This window comes from Eleginops maclovinus, chromosome 22, assembly GCF_036324505.1.
Source record: "Eleginops maclovinus isolate JMC-PN-2008 ecotype Puerto Natales chromosome 22, JC_Emac_rtc_rv5, whole genome shotgun sequence".
Classification (NCBI taxonomy): domain Eukaryota; kingdom Metazoa; phylum Chordata; class Actinopteri; order Perciformes; family Eleginopidae; genus Eleginops; species Eleginops maclovinus.
In genome coordinates this window covers 6,456,773-6,476,017 of record NC_086370.1, presented here as the reverse complement: position 1 = coordinate 6,476,017, position 19,245 = coordinate 6,456,773, and the positions used below count along the sequence as shown (strand labels likewise).

Genomic DNA, 19,245 nt, shown 5'->3' with positions numbered 1-19,245 from the left:
CACACACACACACACGGGTTTGGTGTCCTAGTTTCCATCTGTGGAGAAGCTATTCTCTCTCGCTGGCTCTCTCCTTCTCTCACAAACTCCTCTCAGGGGGGGTCTTACTGTGGTCATGTGACACGTTGCTGCTATTGCTGCAGATTGTGTACGTGTGAGTGTGGATAATAACAGGCGTTTGTATCTGCATTGTGCATCGCTGCTCATGTGCATAGTTTTGATTGAATGTACAGTTTTGTGTGAATGTCTGTCCATCTTCTGCCTACAGTTCCTCCTCTCCTATGCTTGTTTCACCTTCAAAGTGTGATCTAATACAGGGATTACTATGGGATTAAGTGAGTCTCTTTATAAAAAAAACAGCTCACCGCTCCATATCTCCACAACACTGGCCATTTGTTCTGCGGTATCAACACACTCTAACAACGTCTCACAACAACTGCTCCAGCAAGGAAGGAAATTAGAGGAGTACAACAACAGGAACACTGACTGCTCAGAAAATCTACCCAAAACACAATGTAATCCTTTAAAATCATCCAGGAAATTCCACTGGTCAATATACCCATCACCTGAACACAAGTTATTATTTTAGGAATGTTAATTATAACTAGCTGATTTATTAGGGTGACCTTTTGGTAAGTGGCTTTACAGTACAGACGTACAGCAGATATACAGTTGAGGTAATGCCAAGACATGAAGGCAAAAAAAGTGTTACAGTTTATTTATGCTTCAACCTTTCCAACACAAATATAAAGCAAAATCAAGCAGAAACATTTAAAAAACTTAAAAATAATGTTCAGATATCTCATGGAATTGGTTGTATTGTACAACGAACTAGTTAAAAAGTGAGTTGCCATTGTGTCCACACACTTTTTTTTATCTATCTTTTTATCAATATTTAAATGGATAAAATGACTATGTGTTACACGAGAAGTGTTGCTCTTTTAGTGGTGAACTAACAGGAATGATAACCTGCAGTTTACAGTTTCTCTCAGCTCTATGGAGCTCTTTAACTAATAATAATCAGAACCTAAATCAGGATCAGAATACTTTTATTCTTCCCCATAATTATGGGGGGAAGCTTTCCAAATACAGGTATATTTGTGTACAAAGAGTGTACTGTGTTGCGTAAGTCAAATCAGTTAAAACAACTTATAATTTATACTTGAATAAGACAATAACAACATTTAAAAGTTATTTACTGGATTTCTGCAAATAGTAGTGATACTTTGTGATGCATTCAAATACAGTCTGAAGTGTAACCTTTTAAAACAAAAGCAATTAAAGATATTGGCAAAACAACCAATAGTTAAACACATTTATAATAAATGATTTTAGGAAAAGGCTTACTTTAGAAATCCTTAGAAAAAAAAACAACAACTTATAAACAATTTCAAATAAAAGTAGCTAATGATTAAATTATCATGAAACTATTTCTAAAAATAAAGACCAACAATAAGTGTTATATTTGTTGGGATCATATAAATACATTAAAAAAAAAGAGATGTCATCAGGTCAGAGGTCAAGCCTCGATTCATTCGAATGAGAGCTCCTGCAGATGATGTCATATATGCTGGTCACGTGACGAGATACGACAGGGGCAGCCATTTTGGCAGTCATCGCGGCAGTAAATTGACAGGCACTGGCAGACTGTCAAGGATGGTGGATAACTGCTGTGCACCAGGTTGCACAAATAGGCGTGGGAAAAAGAAAGGTGTATCGTATTATCGCATTCCTAAAGACGCGGAGAGGAGGGAGAAGTGGATTGGAGCGATTAAAAGAGCCAGGAGCCTTCAGAAAAAGACTGAAAGATGGGACCCCCCGGCCGTTGGCTTTCGCTTATGCAGTGATCACTTCATATCAGGTGGGTGAAGGAATACAGTACAATGCTACAAAAAGTTTCTGGTCAGTTTAATTAAATTTAATTAGTTTAATTTAAGAAGTAGCACCCAGTTATTATAGCTAACGGACACTGTGATGTCCCTTTTTAACTCAACAAGTGTGGCTCTGGCGCAGCCTAGCCAGTTAGCAAGTTAGCTTGTAGCAAGCTAGTGGTAAACAAACCCGTGTTGAAATATTCCTTCTTATTTTGTAGGGAGAAAGAGTGATAATCCGTTGAGTCCGGATTTTATCCCCTCAATTTTCGATTACCTTCCATCTCCAGAGAAGAGGAGACATAAAACGAGACTGGAGGTTTTTAACAGAAGGCAGAAGGCTAAACTGCACAAAGTAGAGCAGGCAAAGATATCTGCAGAAGCCATCCGTCAAAGGTGGGTAGATCAAACTCCTGTCTGATTACATGTTGGGTCTACTTGTGATCGGTGTGTTATTCAGATTATTTTATTTCAAATAGTTAACTGCCGTGATATGGTTATAAACAATAACGTCACACCAGTCATTTAATGAAGGCTAATATCATATGATTTCCATTAAACATGTCAAACTGTAAACATGTAAACATGTCAAACTGCCATCAGTATTGTATGCATGAAAGCTTATTTTGCTGCTTCTGTGTTTTCATCAGGACATCAACTGATGCAGCCCCAGAAGACCATATCACAGAGCCTTTGAAGGAGCCCCCCATCACAGATCCGTTGGAAGACTCAGCCGATGATCCTGTCCAGCCTGAACCAGTAACACCACCATGCACCTCTGAAACCTGCTGTACCCGCATCCAGAGTCTTGAGCAAGAATGCCAAGCTCTAAGGGCTGAAAATGTGTTGTTAAGGGAAAAGATTAATAGGAAGACCCTGACAGAGATTAGTTTAAATAACAATGATAAAAAGGTGAATGTCCTCACTGGGCTGGCAACCTATGCATGTCTCATGACCATTTTTCAATATCTGGCTCCATTTCTCAAAGTTAAATCATCAATAACATGTTTTCAACAATACATGTTGACTTTGATGAAGCTTCGAATGAACTTAACATTTGACTTTTTGGGTTTTTGTTGTTTTTGGAAGTTTTTGGATGTAAGACTCCACAGTTGAATGTTGTTTACGAAGCCGGACTGACACCATTTGTAAGCCTCCAAGCTTTTGTACGCTCTGAGGGAGTCTCCTGAGTACACTGATGGAAAGCTTACAAGATAGCTGTGGATGTCTGCGTAGCGCAAGTCGGGTACATCGTCTTCAGAGCAGGAGGTTATGCTCTTGAAAAGCACACCGGGTGAATTATATGGGTCGCTTATATTTAATCTCTCTAATTTTGTACTATAAAGCCGAATTTCACTTGAATTAAAATGAGAAGTATACTCGCTCGGTAAGAAAACACTGGCACCGGTGGTCATGTTGACTGCCAAAATGGTGGCTCCCAACCAAAAGTCACGTGACCGCAGGAGCTCTATAGGGCTCAATTTGTGGCATTTGCAAGCGGTGGCAAGTACTTCCGGTGGTAGCGGCTGCAGATGCCACTAGATGCCACTAGCTACCACAGATGCCTCGGAAAGTAGTGGCATCTGCAGCTGCCACCGGAAGTACCTGCCACTGCTTCCAAATGCCACAAAATGCGCTTGCTCTCTCTGCAAGTCAAAGCACTGCACTCGATTGCTTTATCCAAAATGTCCTCAACTTTGAACAACCTTCAAATTATTGTGCAGAATATATCTGAAAACCGTTCATGGGGTAAATGTTACGCCGTCAAGCTCACGGACAGGAAGTGTGGAGACAATTCTGACATGCGGGTATCTCCATGGGTATCACGGAGGGAGTCACCGAGGAAGGCCAAGCGGGACGAGTAAGTGCGGACACACCTTCTCAATCTTCCCCGTTGCTTAACCACCAATAGAGAGCAGTTGAACAGCTGATGAAATATAATTAATACAAGAGTTTATTGAGCATTCAGAGCCATCTTTATTAACTGGTATTTTGGCCACTCGCATTTCGAGTGTGTTACATTTACCGACAACAGGTGGAATTAACGTGTTTGTAATTTAGTTAAATGACTGCAAGCTAGTTAGCTGGCTAGCTAGCAGCACCTTCACTTAAAGGCAGTTATATTATTAGCGTTTCATGGCTGACTACATTGAGTTTTTATTCTGAAAAACTCAATGTGCAGAATGAGTACTAATACTTTTGGTACTTTAAGTATGTTTTGATGCCAATACCTTTGTACTTTACATTTTGAATGCAGGAGTATTTTACACTCTGATACTTCTACTTATACATAAGTGCATGATCTGAGTACTTTTCCAACCTTTGCCAGGAAGCTAGCTAACTGAAGCGTTACTCTTATTTTCAAGCGGTGTTAGCTAGAGAAGTGCTACCACGGGTTCTACATTCACTCCATCACCTGCAGAATATACAGTATGTAATGTGTCTCTAATGTGCAAAATTGTATTCAGTGGTGGAGGAAGTACTCCGGTCCTTTAATTTAAAGGTGTGGTTCTGAATTTTGGACATAGGACCTCATTTCCAAGTGAGCCAGTGTGCTATTTATCGAACTCTGCAACTAGAAGGACTGGATTAAATTAGTTGAAAACGCTCTCCACTGATAAATAGCACACTGACTAACTTGGAAATTAGGTCCTATGTCCAACATTCTGAAAATTAGTAATAATTCTAGAGTATAATTACTCTGCTACAAGTTAAATCCCTGCATTAAAACTTGTACAAACAAGTGTACAACAAAAGTGCCTAAATAGTTTTATCTTATGCATCTAGCAAAGGTGGAGCTAATGTGTTTTATAGTTCCAAACAGTTGCATCAAATGGAATACTCAAATAGAAGATCCTCAAAATTGTACTGTACTTGAGTACATGTACTTAGTTATATAGTATATATATTTTTACAGTAGTATATTTAGAAGTTACCTTTTGCAATGCCAATTACAGAAATTAAATTCCTGCCTTTCTTCCTGTTTCAGTCCAGATGAGAAGTATCGTGGAGATGCAAAGGAATAACTATTGTGGTTTCCTGCTTGTTCGCCCCCTGCAACATATCTGTCACCACCCGAAAGAAGACAATGGGCCAACCGTGATTTCAGACGACCTGATTCCAAGAGACACAGGTGTGACTGCAGCCATTACAGCCATTGTGACCAAAGCAGATACAGACCAAGGAGATGCAAACCAAAGATATACAGGCCAAGTGGAACATCATTGGAGCACCTTTCTGTGGCCATGCAGTCCACCAAGTGGTACCAGGTTGTTGGGAGCATGCAGGGCAGCCTCGGCAAAGCCCGGGGGAGGCACCAGAAGACGTCTTGGATGTGCCAGAGATGCGAGGTTCCGCTGTGTCTGATGCCATACAGGAATTGCTACACCGAATGGCATGGGCTCAGAGGAAAGGCAGGAAACTTATGTTAAGTCTATGTTAACTTCTAAGTTATTTTCTTACTTTCACATTTCCAAGTGAGTTGCTGACATTTAATGCAGAATATGGATATGATGTTTACGAGACACCTTTTTTCTTTGCTTACTCCAAGTGGTTCTTCAAAGTTCTCTTGTTTTTTTTTAAGAAAAATATCTTCAAAAGTTGCTGTGGAGAAAAGCCTTTTGTTGGGGGTGGTCTCCTCGTCTGCATTCTGTTACCATGCGTATTCCCAATGTGTTTATATATTTTAGGGAGAAAAATATTTATTGCTTTATTTGTTTCTAATTAAATTGCAATTAAGTCATTTGTGGTTTATGGCTTTATTTCTATATGAGACCACTGTCATTTTGGAAGGTTAACTTTTTGTAGGGAAGAGTCAGTAACTTAAACAAATACATTTGTATTATTCATTTATCTGCCGTATATATTCTAGAATCATCTTTTTAATTACTGACTGTTCCATTTCCAAACATATTCACTTCAATATGTTATAAAACAGAAAATATGTCTATAATTCAGAGTCTGAAATCAAAGTTTTTTGGCATTTTTGTGTGAAACATCAATTATGATTAATTGATTATTGAAACATGTGCAGCTTATTTTTCTAACTACTTGATCTCATCTCATAGTTGCAACTCTACTTAACATCCAAAACCCTTTGGACATGACATGTCCGATTTTGATTGGCCACTTAATTTCAGGTGGGCTAGGTTTTTTCGGTCAATACTTTAAACCCTTTTGTATCAACAAATGACCCTTGAGATTCTGCTTCTCAGTGTTATGCTGCTTATTTTCTGTGGTTATTTGTTGAATCCCCTTGGTCATTCAGCGACCTTAACCCATTTGGCCTGAAACGCCTGCTAAAAAAGGCCTTTTTATGCGTAAGTACTTTTCTGTAAACCCCCTCTCAAAGCCTGAGGGTTTTCAGAAAAATACTCAAAATTTGTCAACGCCTCAAATTTGGCTCAGCTCTATAGCAGATAAAAACATGAGATAAAAAGCATTTGAGAGCTTACTTCTTTGGCTTTCAACTTGACTGACTTGCTTGGCCATAATCTATATAAAATTAGTGTTAGCCAACAGTTAGCCACGTTAGCTTGGGATAGTTTGTGTTACTGTTAGCTCCTGGGCTGCATTGCGTTAGCTCCTGTTAACTCTGACGCTAACCAACGGCTGTGGGTCTGAACCGGGCGGATCAATATGATGAAGGGCAAAGCATTTTTGTTAGTCACATGAGTTAGAAAAAATACCTAATCTCTGTCACTCACTCCAAGAGTATTTCAGCAAATCACAGTGCATATAATTGGCCACGTGCCTCGAAAAAGATGACACCGCTCACAATGACACAGGCGTTTGCCGGCCTTAATGGGAACAACGCATAGATGCGTGATCCGGTCTGAATGGGTTTTAACTGGCTCCTAAGCCAAGTCTCTACGGACTCAGCTACTGCCTCCACATGGTCGCTTTCAAGGGTTGGATTTGAACCCCAGACCCCAGCCTCCAGAAGTCCCCTCAATCAGGTAGGATTCAACCGACTTGGCAACCAATGTGAAAGGAGACAGTTAGGGAAATTGCAGAAAATAATATCTCTAAAGGATCCAATGATAAAGCTTTATGACAAGTAATCAGTGCCTTGATGCAAATGTTTGGACCGGTTCTGCAGGTCCATCTGGCAGCCTCCACCTCCTCGGTCTGGCTGCAGGAAATCACAGATTGGTGGATGTTTTCACCAGAGCTATACTGTCCCACAGTGTTTGCTTTCCTTGCTGTGTGTGTGTGTGTTTGAGCACACGTTTTCCCTCTCTCCCTGGTGGTGCTGGGGTGTTTGGCAGGATAAATATAGCTGCGTTGGTGTAAAGCGGTTTTCTCCTCAGCTTTTGTAGCTTTAATCAAAAGCAATCTGGAGGAGGGAGGAATGGAAGATGGAAAGGGGGTTGAAAGAGAAGGAGAGCAGGATGAAGGGGGGTGGGTGGGAGAGAGGAAGAGAGTGTGTGGAGGGTGGCCGATGCCAGAGTGTTTTATTTTAGCTCGCTTTAAAGAGTCATTGGGGAGTGTTCAGGGAGTAATGAGAACCCTGGTGGCTGGAGGAGAGGGACTGCCTCTAACCTCCCCTCCTTGCTTTCCCCCCATCATACCCTCTTCCTCATCCTGGCTCCAACGGCTTCATTCACACTGAAGGCCTTCACACTCTGCTCTGTCTTTCCGGATGAATCTTCATATCTATTCTGGGATGTTAACTCACATCCCTCATCGATATGAACTGACAGCGATGTTGACAAGACGTGTGCAGAGGAACAGTCAGCGAAGACGTCACACTTGGTTCTTTTTGTGTATGACATTCAACTAGTTGGCTATAGGCTTCCCTTCCAGTGTTGTATTGGTTAAAGAAAGTGCTGGTGACAAGAAAACAACAAAAACATGAAAATCAATAAGAACTCCAGGCAGTTTCGTACACTTTTTCAATTATTGATTTTGGGAAGTTTGTGCATTTTAAGCTACGCTAATTTTGTTCACTCGATTGGTGTGAAATGTGTTCTTAACATCCAAGAAACTCTTTCCAGGAATGTATAATCATTTAGGAGGCTTTTCAACTGTAAGAGGTTTAGGTTATTTCTTGATTATGAGTTTTAAAGGATACTCTTCTTAGCAATATTTAAGGTTTTGAGGTAAATACGAGAAGTAGCGCTTTGACCAGGTGCCAACAAGCCACATATGGGACAAATGCTTTGTTTGTGTGGTACAATGCGGGTAATATTACTTCGATGATAGAGGTTAATTTAGATTTAAATACAAATTCCATTAAACCCTAAAAAATATTATATGAATACCAACACTTTACTATAGGGTAATTGTTTGTAGAAACTATGCAAGTAAATATCTAAATATATTCGGTTTGAATGGATTTGTTTTCAACAAACGAGGACATACTTTTTTGTCACTGTCTGGAGAAATGACAGTATTTAGTTTACTACCACAGATTGCTGACCTGTGTGATCGCACAGTGTGGTAAATGTTGGTTATATCAGCCGCTGTTACTTTATAGTTTTGTTCATCCTTTTTGGTTTCAGGAGGATGTATCCATAGATTGACGTTTTGCTTTTTGAGTTTCATGTAGTGTCACTTTAAATCATTTTCACCTCCATGCATGATTAAAAAAAGACTCCGCCGTCTACACCCATAAGTAAATACATTTGTTGATTAATTGATTGACATCTGACATAGCTAATGGTGATAGACCTTTCTTTGATGCGGGATGTAGCAGTGCAGTCCTTCAAACTACAGTATTTGACTTGTAATTGGAGACAAAAGTGGATGAATGGTTTTTGTGTTTTTAATGTATGGGAATTAGTTGTGACATTTACATATGTGTGTGTAAAATCTTTCAAAATGTGTTGGTATTGTATGTATCCTAAAATAAACACATTGTGTTTGCATCGTGAATGGAGTAGAATTTGTGTAAGCACTGATCTGAAAGCTCAGAAAATTTGGACACTCATCTGTAGTGAGTGAACGCAGCCAATGTATAGTCGATGTGCATATGTGTGATGGGATAAATAGAAAGAAAGACGACGACAGATATTATTTTGGCAGCGCAAATATCCTTTCATTATTCAGTTGGCTCTGTGCGCTTCATTTGGAGGCCAGAAGCAGCCCACAGTGAAAGCCAAGCTGCTCCCTGGTAACTGCCATGATGTTGATCTTAAAACGCTTCCACTAAAGCCGCTCCTGGACCACACATTGGCAGAAGTGCGGCTCTTTAGGAAGTAAATTGTTCCATTTCCTGTTTCAAAGTCATTGCGATGAAGCCGGGCGCCTGATTAGCGGTTGGCAGAGTGTGTGCTGAGATGGTTTTTTACTGGCTGTTGCAAAGAGTAGTTCCTTCCTGTTGGAAGCATTGTAGAGATATTAATGACAGCTGGTTTAATTAATTTAGACAAGTTAACGCTAATTTGTAATACACTGGTTTGAAGCCTGAAATAGGATCAATGAATAACACAGAAGCTAGAAGCAAACAAGAAGTAGACTACGCCCTTACTAGAGAAAATGCGGGAGTTCAACAGCAGGAAATAGAAATAATAAGGATGTTTATTTTATTATCTTTGCTTTTTAATGACTGTTTTGAAATGCCATTGTATAATGTGTTTCTGCTGCACTATTTCTTAATGCTCTTAATGTCTTTCATTTTTGTAAAGCACTTTGAACTGCCTTGTGTTGAAAGGTGCTATGTAAATAAACTTGCATTTCCTTGCCGTACGACAAAATATACATCAATAAATATCCCACTATTGAATGTCCGAGGCTCCTATGTAACTTAAAAACAGCGGTTGCTAACAAGTGGCTAAATGAGGCTACTAAACATCATCAATCCAAACATTAGCTGCCTTTAGGTTAGCCCTGGTGACGTACAGCAACGCCTTTCTACTTTTGGTGATTGCTTTTTACACTTAAAAATCCCTGGAAATGCTAACTTCTGGGTCCGTACTACAAAAATACTCTCTACTCCACTCTCCGACATGTTATGTTTACATAAACGTGTTATTATCCTATTTGTTTGTAGAAAAGTCTATTGAGGAAAACTAGTGTCCCAATACATAGTTGTAAATGTAATCTCTACCCATGTTCCTCCTCAACCAGGTGATTTGGGTGTGTAATAACTGCCGGAAGCAGCAGGAGATCCTGACCAAGCCGGGCGAGTGGTTCACGGGTCCGGATGGGAAACCTGCTGGCCTCGGGTCAGCCATCAGCGAGCCGTCTGTGTGCCAAAAGCTTCGGTCTCGCTCCCAAGCGCCCACCACAATCCAAGACCCCAACCGACCCCACGCACCTGGGACTGAACCTGGCATCGACCCCCGGTCCCGCAGCGAACCACCGCGAGACACGTAAGCTGAACCAAGACAGAAACCTTTACCATCAATCAATATAACTTTATTTGTACCTCATACTATCCCTTAAACACTGTAACAAAAGTAGGCATTCCAGGCATATATTTATTTAGTACGAGACAAAAATCACCAGCATGCCCTTTTATGAATTTTGGCCCCTGACCCTCTAACATCCTCTTCATCTGGCTCTTCATGTATAAGTCAAGCCGCAAACACACTGGACCCTAAAAATCCTGTATGAAGAGCGTCATTCTAATAGTCTACCTTGCCGCTTCAAAACCTAGCTCAGAAAGAAGAAGTCTCCAAACCACAGTGACATCAATATGTCATCAATCGGGTCTCACAGAAGACATGATTATACAAGGCAGAATAGGATTTGATGTGTGATACATTGGAGGAGTGGCCCTTTAAATTGCAGCCTCTCAGCCATCAAGAGAACTGTATCCTTGATGAATATGTAAATATTTGTATTACAAGCAATATCTCCTGCGTTCCTCATCTGCTTCTTTTATACAGAAGTGCATTATATGTCTTAAGCAAGCAGACTTTGAGTGTAATGGAAGAATGCAGCCAGTTCCAAAACAGTGGATTGAAGAATGTGTGACTCTCTATTAGTGAAAATATAAAACCACAACATTGGTGTTTGTAAAGTAAAATATGTTTTTGATGATGCAACTTGATTTGATGGTACAAACAAGTGGATCTTGGCATTAAATGTCAACTTGCTGGGAATTAACAACATTACTGTTAGTTTATTTACATACATGCTGACTAGAATGGTGTAGGGATGATTCCTAAAAAAACATAAATCACTTAGGATTAGCGCACTGATCCGTAGATCACTGCGCCACAGCCTCCCTGCTTTGCATAAGTAAAAGTATTAACACTGCAACGTCAAAATACTCCATTACAATTATAAGTCCTGCATTGAGAATTGCAAATAAGTAAAAGTGTTTAAGTATGAATAGAGAAATGTACTTAAAGTAAAAGTACTCCAGAAAAATATTGCAGAAAAAAAGCCCTACAAAATATTAAAAACGAATTAAAATATTGAAAGAGAAAAGCAGCAAATATTCACATTGGAGAAGCTTGAACTTTGAAATGTTTTTTCATAAACAGTTTACCAAAACCACCATTTGTTTTAGGTACTGAAATATAACGTATAGTTAAATCTGCATCTAAACATCACATTTTAAATGTTCTACTTGTTTCTGTGTTTAGAAATCAGGATCTATAAAGTCACTATATCTGCAAAATGACATTTAGAAGTATTACAGTATTTGTTTTTGATTTGTAGCAGGAGAGCAGTGTAAAGTGGCACAGAAAGAAAATACTCAAGCATATTACAACACATTTGTACTCAAGAACGGAACGGTAAGTCATCTTTTTTGATCTATTATTTTCTCTTCCTCTCCATTTTTGTATTGATTGTTCTCCAGGAGAAATGGCCGGGGAGGCGGAGTTGGTCGGGGGGAGCGGCGGCCGGTTCAGCCAAGGCTGCAGACCCAGGTCTCCATGGACCGGGACCTCCGGGGCGAGTCCAGGGTGCGAAGGGAGAGCCGGCGGCTGACCAAGGGACGCTCTCTGGAGCACGATCCTGTGGGAGAAGGTGGCGGTTTAAGACGGACAGAAGAAGGGGGCTACCACCACATGGACCACAGCGGTGTCCCCCTTCGCCAAGCAGGGCCGGTCCTTCCTGGAGGCCGGGGCCACCCTGTGCCCATGCAGGGCCGTGGCATGGGCGTAGCAGGGGAGGTGGGGGATGGTGTACGGCCTGGTCAGAGGACAGCGGGTGGGGTTGGAGGGCCACATGAACACATCCTTGCTAAGCAGCCCCCTCCCCCCGAACTCAGAGAGCCTCCTGGTTTAGGACCTGGCTCGATCCCAGGCCAGGGGCCCGTAGGGAGACGGACCAAACGGGAGAAGGCCGAGAGCATGCTGCGAAATGATTCGCTAAGTTCTGACCAATCGGAATCACTGCGTCCGCCTCCACCAAGACCTTACAAGTCAAAACGAGGGCTTGGGGCGGGGGGGAAGAGGCAGACCAGTGTCAGCAGTTCAGAGGAGGAGGGGGGCACCACGCCGGAGTACAGCAGCTGTGAGGACGCTGAGATTGAAAGTGTCAGTGAGAGAGGTGAGAGACAAAACCTATCATCACTTTGTGTTGATTTCAACCAGGGGGGGTTATAAAAATATTGACTTCTGTCAGTTCAATCATTTATTTATCCATCAAAAACACTAGATATCTGAGGCAATTAGATTCATATCAAATGTTGGAGAATAACCGCACCACTGCTTTATGGATGTTTCTTTTGTACACAGCAGCCAAGGAGGTACTTTTGATCTGAAGTATAGGTCCACATTACAAACAAACATGGTTTGTTCAGCAGAATAACCTCAACATATCAACACCACTTTCATAATAGTTGAAGGAAGTAAATAGCTAACATAATGTTATAAACAAACTACATGATGGTGGCATTGCTTTACGACGACAATTCTAAGCTAAAGGCGACTAATGTTAGGCGTGGTGACATTTAGTAGTCTCATTTAGCTTCTTGTTAGCAACGGTTGTTTCTAAGACACATAAAAGCACCAACAGTGGGATATTTATTGAAGTATTTTATGTCTTAAAAAAACGTGAAAATCTCTTCACTTTGTCAAAAACAAAACAAAAAACCCAAATGATCTTGAGACAAGGTAACCATAAGTGTTATGATGCTAACTCATTCCGGGTTTAGGACTCATTACACAGACAAGCTAGAGAAGAACACAGGGGCGCTATCTTCAGTATCTACCAACTGACATGTAAAAATGCCAAGCAGGAAGGTGAAAAAGGACATAAAGAAAGAACTGGAACTTAAAGTTAGGCAAACAAACACTGAATCTCCAGGACATTAGCTAATACTTTAAATACGATGCTAAAAGATAGGCCTACTGCTACAGAAATAATGATAAAATGCTATTTATTTTACACTCACACTAAATGTTGGTAAATTTATTGCGACTGTGTGTGTGTGTGTGTGTGTGTGTGTGTGTGTGTGTGTGATAGAACACTCCCACTTTAAAACCATCCTGGGAGGTGAATGTAAGAAGCTGCAGAGAGCTGCTTATTCTCAGTGTGCTGTCTTGATTCAGACTTGGATTTTGCCTCTCTACTCTAACTCTGAGTTTACAAATAGAACAGGTAAGACTGTTCAGATATAATGTTCTAATTTGTGGAACACTTTTTTGTAATTCTGTCCTATGAATAGTTTCTTAACATTTCTAGCATTACACACCAAACTCGTTGAAAACATTAGACTCCTAGAGGATTACTTGTAGTTGTGTTTGCAGGAACAATGCACTTCGTGCCACATTCTCTAACTTCTGTGTACAGTGCATGCAGCAGACTGTAGCCAGCAGTCTGAAAGTCCAAGTGAGCATCTACTCTGTAGTGTGTGTGTGAGACTGTGTGTGTCATGTTGCATTGTTTTCAGCTTGGCCCTGAGGGGGGACCATCCCACACTGAGCATACATGTGTGTGCATGTTAGTGTGTCAGTGATGGGGCAGTTTGACCCCAGTTGATCACAGGGTTAGCCATATCCCAAAGGCTGAGAACACACCACTGTCATGTTCAAGCTGGGTTATGTCACGTCACTACTAACCATGCCAGGGCATTCTGGCTCACTGCTTTATAGCCAACTGTGCTAGTAGCAAAAAAAAGCTAAATTAGCCTAGCTATGGGCGTGCGTCAACATCTTTTTCTGGCAGAAGGTACTGGGGAGCGGTTCATCCTGTGTTTCACCACCACAACATTTCGCCTTCACTTTTTATTATCTATTTGTGCTACTTTCCATTTGTTTGACATGGTTTTTTTCACATTAAGCAAGAAACAATTGAGGTTTGCCCTCATACTTTGTGTGAATAACCTTGAGAAGGACGATTCCTAGGAAACACTCGAATAGCAATAAAGCACAACGCTAACCACCAGCAACATTTAGCTTTTAGGCCATTGTCATGATATTTTCTGTCTGACATGAAGCCCAGGGTAAAAACATTTTTTCTGTGAAGTCACACCAAATTTCAGCTGTTCCATTTAAGTATAACCCTATGGGCATAGTATTCAAGTAACCAAAATAAATAGTTAATAAACTAGTTTCTCCAAAAGTAAAAGTGGTTGTATAAGTGATTATGTACAGCGTCATTAATTAAAGAAGAAAACCAACAGGCTTTGCGTCTGTATCTGAACAATGGCTGTATAATAAATTAACGATCAACTTTCTGCTAAACTGTTCCACTCCGTACGAACGACTAGAACTGCGGCTACAAAAACATTACTTTAGATGATGGCAGCGATGATTATTAGAGTTTCTTTTGTGAGACTATTCTTATTATTCTTTGAACACTATTAGAGCCCACACCCTTTAGTTTTTACTTCCTGTCTTTCTTCTTCTGCTGATTTTTTTGCTGTCCAGATTTGTCTTAAAAGCTTTTTCCTTCTCTTGCGCTGTCTTCTTCTTCTGTTCTGTTTTTTTTTCTTTACTGGGGACAGTTTAGCCATCAAAATCCAAAGTTTTGTGCTCTCCCCAGATATTTATATACGTATTAAAATAGTATTTCATTGTGTGGAGGAGGAAAGATACATATTTCTTTTAAGCTACAGCACACTTAGTTAAATTGACTGGACTTCTTTCTGCAAATGATATTAATGCACAAAGTCCCTTGGTCCTCCTTAAAACTGTCTGCTATCCTTAGCAGCAGTCCACTAGTGAAAAAGAGCATCATCATCGAGTATTCCGACCCCTACATTAGGGTATTTACCTACCACACTGTGTCTGATTGTAGCCATGATTGTGCTACATTAAAGCTACACTTTGATTGACGTAGTGTGTTTCGTTCTGATGGGAAAAATGGAGACAGAGCACCAGGCTGGACCCAGACCAGGCGCTGAGACATCGATCAAGTAGAGCTTTAGGATGAGAGTGTTCTGTCAGGCCAGGTTTCAAACACACCGGCGTGGCAGCGAGAGGCTGCTTCCTTTTTTAGCTCGAGACTGAGACCAGGTCAGCTTTGAGATGTGCTTGCTGGCAGCCGAGATGCGTCCAGGCATGTAAATCATTGTTAGATCACTGCGGGGAGACATAAACACACTCAAATATGCAGCTATTCACAGTACAGTAGATCCTATTATGATCTGTGAATGCATCTGCCTCATCCTCCTAGGAAAGAACAAAAAAACATAGTTCGAAAAATGTGTTACAGTAAATGTGCATTTTGATCCACAACTTTTGACCTCCTTAAACTATACTTTGTCAACCTTTTCTGCCCATGAACCTTTTTAAAGGCTAACACATTCGCTAGCAATTACAAAATAGGAGAAAGATCTACTACTCACAATAAGTGTTAACTTTTGGGGATAATTGGTGATTTAGAGCTAACCAAAGCAGTCTTTTCATTTCTCGCTGTTGATTTCGACGTTTGAAATGTCATGCTAACTCCAGCAAAGTTGCTACAAAACAAGATGCTAGCAAAAAATGTCTTTAAAGTGGACAAATTAACCTCATTTTCAGGTTCATGTTTGTATTGTGTTCCTCTACTGGGACATGTCACCATGCTTTTAATGTTCAAAAAGCTCTTAATTTTTCTCATACTGCCTGTGCTGCAGCACCTCTTTTCACCCTCTGTCTGAAACCAGAGCCCAGTCTGCTCCGATTGGTTAGCTGGCCGGCTCTGTTGTGATTGGTCAACCGCTTAGAGATGCGTTGGAAATGTTCTGACCCTAAGCCTATCACGTGAAATGTGATGGAGTGCTAGCCAGTAGAATAGCCACTATTGTTAGATAGTGATGTCATTATGTTATGAAAGGATTGTAGCATATGCAGACCTATAACATGCACAAAAAGATATTACAGGAAAGGGTAAAAAGCATAATAGGGCCCCTTTAATATTAACGTCATGTTTACATTCATGATACAATGCTGAAAGTATGAGAAGAAAGCTGTCAAAAAAATCTTAATCTTCACCAGCTGATGAATGATGTAAAACACTGGATACCATGGATAAGACCTCGATATGGCATTTCCATTCAGCCTTTACTTCTAATTTCTCCTAGTGGTCACATGCTCTATTTCAGTAAAAATCCTCTTGCAGCCTTAAAAAGCATTTCCCCTTAGGCCACCATTATAAGAGAGATGACTTTTAAACTGCTAGTGTGTAGGAAATAAAACCATAGAATTGGTATTGCAGTGTAAAAGTTAGAATTATGAAACTCAGTTGTCCGTCGTCAGAGTGTTTGCTTTAAGATTACATAATGTCACTATAAGTTGTCACTGCTCATTAACCTCACAGCTTCCTGGCTCCTAGGAACGCTTGGCTCTGTTTTACTCTGTCATAACAATGTCGTCGGGGTCCGGCACAAATCTCAACACCGCCCCTCGGCCCATGTGCACAGAAGAGGCTGTGTTTTTTTTTTTTACTATAGCAGGAGATGGGCCTGTACCATTAAACATAATATAAGGAATTGTCCAAAATATCACACTGTGCATCCACTGGGAAAATCCACCAGTAAAGACCTCCTTTAAAGATAGCTGATACTCAAGAAATCAATGAAGGAAATGATCATGTAATTGTGTTTACATGTACTGTTTACTTCTCAAAAAGTATTAGTTAATATTGAGCAAAACGGTCCCTATTTAAATTAACTTTCCAGCTGTAGAACACTATACTCAGTCACCAATGCTTATTTGTCACAGAGAGGAATCTGTTGACCCTGAGTAGCACCTTTAGGTTCCATTCAGTAAAGACTGTATAAAATAGTTGAAAGCCTCAGGATACTCTGGTAAGTAAGTGGTTATTGACTTGGTATTGTATTTTGTTAAATTATTCAAAAGATCGACAACAAACATGCCATTTTTAAAGTTAGTTTACCATGACACAAACCTGTGTTTTAATACAGTGGTGCAGGAGTGAGTCCTGAACCCGAAAATGAGTTAGCGTTTTAACACTTTGTCACAAAGTCAGGGTTTAGTTTTATTTTTATTAATGTTTTGTTAGATGTGCAAATAAAGTTCAGTGGTTTTCACATTTTGTTTAACAATGTCTGAAGTTGTCCAAAAAAAGGTTGTAATGAACAAGTGGCTGAATCCTAAACATCATCACACCGAACATTAGCCACCTTTAGCTTAGCGTGGTGACGTGAAATCATGCGACCCTTGTGTAGTTTGTTTACTGCCGAATGTTAGCTTTTTAAATCCAGCAATTGCATTTACACTTCAACAATAATAAAATGGCTGTTGACGTGTAGATTATCCTGGTGAACAAAACTTGTTAATGTCATAAACATGTTTACAGCAGATTTAAAACAGCTTTTTCTAGCAAGTGGCTAAATTAGACAACACATATTAGCCGCCTTTAGCTTAGCAGTCATGATGCAAAGCCAAGCCTTTTTAATTCTGGCTATTGCATTTACATTTCAACGTTTATAAAAAAAACATTGCATTACCCATGGACTCAGTCCACAAAATCTGATCTGTACAATATCTGGAAGGGATTTTGAATGTTTTAAAAAGCTTTGTTATCTTTGGGTATTTTGAAAATACCCAAAGATAACAAAGCTTTTTAAAACATGCAAATGTGAAAATACTATTTTCACATCCTCAGGCTGCTCTCAGTTCTGCCACTGAGGTGATACATTTCTAATTGTAGCCCAGGTCTGAATATTCAATAAACTTAACCCTCTCCACTGTAAACAAATACCTTCCACATTTGGCTGGTCTGTGTATGAGAGGACTCAGGCTGGTATGTGCTGTTTATACAGTTTCTGCTGTGTGTGTGTGTGTGTGTGTGTGTGTGTGTGTGTGTGTCTTAGTGTATGATAGGGATCCACAGTATCTGAGCCCTCTGTCTTATTTCTTGCAGGCGACTGGGAGTGCTACCCACATGACCCCACTGTATGGCATGTAAGTCATTGTTTTTCAGATTGATCCTAATGTATGTAAAGTATGTATCTATGACAGACCTGCAAAATTCCTCACCACATTGCATCCGCACTGCTATCCATTACATTGGATAGAGAGAGATAGACTTTATAGTTCTATCGCTTTTTTTGATTGATGCTTTTCTTTCTTGTTATAGTCGTTCTGCGTCTCTCTGTGTTTGTGTGTCTATTTGTGATTGTTTTAGTCTTTTGCAGTTGCTTCCTCCTGGTTGGCCTGTTTAGTAATCCATGAATGATGAACGACTTGAGTTTTTTTCACAGGTTTCCCCTGTCTATGCTTACCAAATAGAGTTTTTTCTATTTATTTTAAATGATCTATTTAATTGTATGTTTTATTTGTATTAATTTGTTTATTTAATAGGGACAGGACACATACATAGACATTTCTGTAAAGCGCCAAAGTTAGCCAAGCGGCAATTTTTCATCTGGACAGATTTTGTAAATATATAATAAATTACAAACAAAAAAAAGCTGCAAACAAAGAAGTTGACAATACAGAAAATACTAATAAAATAAAAGAACAACATACATTTCACGTAGCAAGTATTACCACAGGTTAAAGCGGTACAGAAAGACAGAGAAAAGTACAGCACAAGATTTAATTTTTGTGTTGACAGAGCTGATCAGTAACCGTGTTTTTAATTAATGTAAAGACATATTTTCCGACAAATTATTTACTATATCTGAGATGTTTAAACAAGCAAATGTTATTGCTTTTAGAAAACTACGGCCAGGGTTCAGTCCTACTGTATCTCGGTTATGCAATTATGTAACATGTAATCCGTTACTCCCCAAGCCTGCTTAATGTTTTGACATCTTTATTGTTTGGAGTGGTTAGAAGACTTTAACTGTATTCCTAGGAAACGCTGCAAACTCTGCCAACATTCATAGGGAATATGCTTCTTTTCACATGTAAATAAACTCACCATGAATTAAGTTGCCACTCTTTTCTAACCGACTCTTAAAGAAACAAGACATGCATTTAGCCACATTATTAGCAGTGCATCTTTCATCCATGTACATATTAAACAACTATTTAAAAGGGAAACTCTTCCATGCTGATCCAACAAGGAA

General features: G+C 39.9%; 1 protein-coding gene and 2 long non-coding RNA genes across 3 annotated transcripts in view; all 3 read left to right on the top strand.

The window, feature by feature from the left end:
• The first annotated feature begins 1,590 nt into the window (after positions 1 to 1,590).
• On the top strand, positions 1,591 to 2,935 carry LOC134858665 (uncharacterized). Its single transcript, XR_010164989.1, has 3 exons — positions 1,591 to 1,861; positions 2,093 to 2,267; positions 2,522 to 2,935. It is a non-coding gene; the product is annotated as an uncharacterized LOC134858665 (long non-coding RNA).
• Positions 2,936 to 3,384: 449 nt separating this feature from the next.
• On the top strand, positions 3,385 to 5,613 carry LOC134858666 (uncharacterized). The gene is made up of 2 exons (XR_010164990.1): positions 3,385 to 3,732; positions 4,861 to 5,613. It is a non-coding gene; the product is annotated as an uncharacterized LOC134858666 (long non-coding RNA).
• A 4,465-nt stretch (positions 5,614 to 10,078) lies between these two features.
• Positions 10,079 to 19,245, top strand: part of LOC134858664 (regulating synaptic membrane exocytosis protein 1-like) — a 40,848-nt gene continuing 31,681 nt past the window's right edge. The window contains exons 1-3 of the mRNA XM_063874664.1: positions 10,079 to 10,189; positions 11,632 to 12,326; positions 18,093 to 18,133. Coding sequence (XP_063730734.1) covers positions 11,708 to 12,326; positions 18,093 to 18,133 — 660 coding nt within the window. The 5' untranslated portion in view covers positions 10,079 to 10,189; positions 11,632 to 11,707. The remainder of the gene's footprint in view (positions 10,190 to 11,631; positions 12,327 to 18,092; positions 18,134 to 19,245) is intronic.